Below are 1,636 nucleotides of genomic sequence, written 5' to 3' on the forward strand. Positions count from 1 at the left end.
TAAATTTTATTCATTTAACGATAGAAATTCATGCAATTAATTTCCGCACATTTGTTGAAACTTGGGAACAAGCTGCTGATTTACAAAAATAATACAACACTTGAAAAGTTGCTTACTGTAGAATTGTCACAAGAAACACAAATTGTAAAGCAGCTATTTTTTATTTACAGTTTAAAAGTTTATTCATCGGTCAATTTTACTGAAAAAATTTCCACAGTACAAATGAAAATTGCATTGATTTTAAAAATCCATTTTACAGTATTAATGGAAATTTGCTTCACACAGGGTTTTTAAATGCAAGTGTAGATAGAAATTGAATCGGCAATTGCTATATCAGACCACCTCCAATCACAGGATTGTCGAAATTAGGATTCACAAATGGTTGCTGAAAACCCTCGTTGAACTGATTCGGTATCACAGGACCTGGACCGCCTCCAAATTGCATTTGAGGATTATTGAATCCTTCATTTGGTGGGGGAGGGGGAGGAGGTATCTCAGGTCCAATTCCTTCGAATGGCATCTGGCGCTTTGTTCGGGGGAAAGCTAAATATTTAATGCAAATATTTGGTAAAATAAAATGAAATCAAATTCTACCTTCCACCGTGATGAACAGCAATAAGAACAGGATGGAAAGTGTTCGCATGATTGCAACGTTTTCAACAAATTTCTTCAATTTCAGCAGACCAAAATTTTTCCATTTATTTCAGGAGTATTTAATCGAAATTTAAATCTATTAAAACAGTTTACAAATAAATCATAAAGATAAGATCATTTTGAAAATTACCAGACTCAAAGTTACCACAACAGGTTCTTCATTTCTGGCTGGAACGATTAATTTTTCAATTTACCTGTCTGATTGAAGATTTAAAACCACTAATCAACATTCAAAACATTGATTAATAATTATACTGCACATCACAAGTATAGAAAACAAACAAGTAAATTATTGAAAAAATCCAGTTATTGTTCTTCATGAAGTTACAAATCAAATGATTAAACTCATCATCAATTCAATTTCATACTGTATAATTTTATTTTCTCAATATATTTTGCAACATAATTAATTCCGTTTGTTATTTTACTTTATGAAAATTTTTGAACACTTATATATTTTTCAGCAGTATTTACTGCTCATTCAATGTAAAAAGAGAATTTACTTTATTTTTATACGAACAGCTGAAAAATAAGTTGCCTCTTAATTAAACAATGCCATTTTTGCATAAAACTTCACATCAGTAATCGTCGAGGTAACACGCGCTTGCAAAAAATAGCAATTCACGTAATATATTTAACTGTTCAATTTGGCTCTCATAGTAGACATCAACTTCGAGAAGGCGAACGGGATCCTAGGAAGGTGTAATTGCAACATCCTTTGTAGAAGTCATCCGGTACTCAGTACATGTCAGTGGAGAAAAATAAGATTGTAACCAAACCGATATCATTTCAAGTGACACAATTATATGAAGGGAATAATTCGTTCAAGAAAATAGAACAATATCAGGACGACCCGTGACAAATGGTGGCGGGCGCATTAGTTCAAATGTGGATTTTATCTACGGCCAAGGCGAATGTTGTCAGGGATCCCCGATCGATTCGACCGGCAAAAAGCTGATAAGAACAGAGTAGAATCCACCAC

General features: G+C 33.1%; 1 protein-coding gene across 1 annotated transcript; it reads right to left on the minus strand.

The window, feature by feature from the left end:
- Positions 1–328: 328 nt before the first annotated feature.
- On the minus strand, positions 329–643 carry Tsp_14274 (putative TonB system transport protein ExbD). The gene is made up of 2 exons (XM_003370764.1): positions 595–643; positions 329–543 (listed from the first exon to the last, which is right to left on the minus strand). The coding sequence occupies exons 1-2, from the start codon at positions 641–643 to the stop codon at positions 329–331; spliced, it is 264 nt and encodes an 87-aa protein (XP_003370812.1).
- Between the last annotated feature and the right edge of the window lie 993 nt (positions 644–1,636).

The sequence above is a fragment of the Trichinella spiralis genome (genome assembly GCF_000181795.1).
Source record: "Trichinella spiralis strain ISS 195 chromosome Unknown Scfld563, whole genome shotgun sequence".
Taxonomy (NCBI): Eukaryota; Metazoa; Nematoda; class Enoplea; order Trichinellida; family Trichinellidae; genus Trichinella; species Trichinella spiralis.

Coding starts and splice junctions, on each gene's coding strand:
- Tsp_14274 (XM_003370764.1), bottom strand. CDS start 643: ATGCGAACACTTTCCATCCTGTTCTTATTGCTGTTCATCACGGTGGAA. Junction 544..594: donor GCTGTTCATCACGGTGGAAG/GTAGAATTTGAT, acceptor TTAAATATTTAG/CTTTCCCCCGAACAAAGCGC.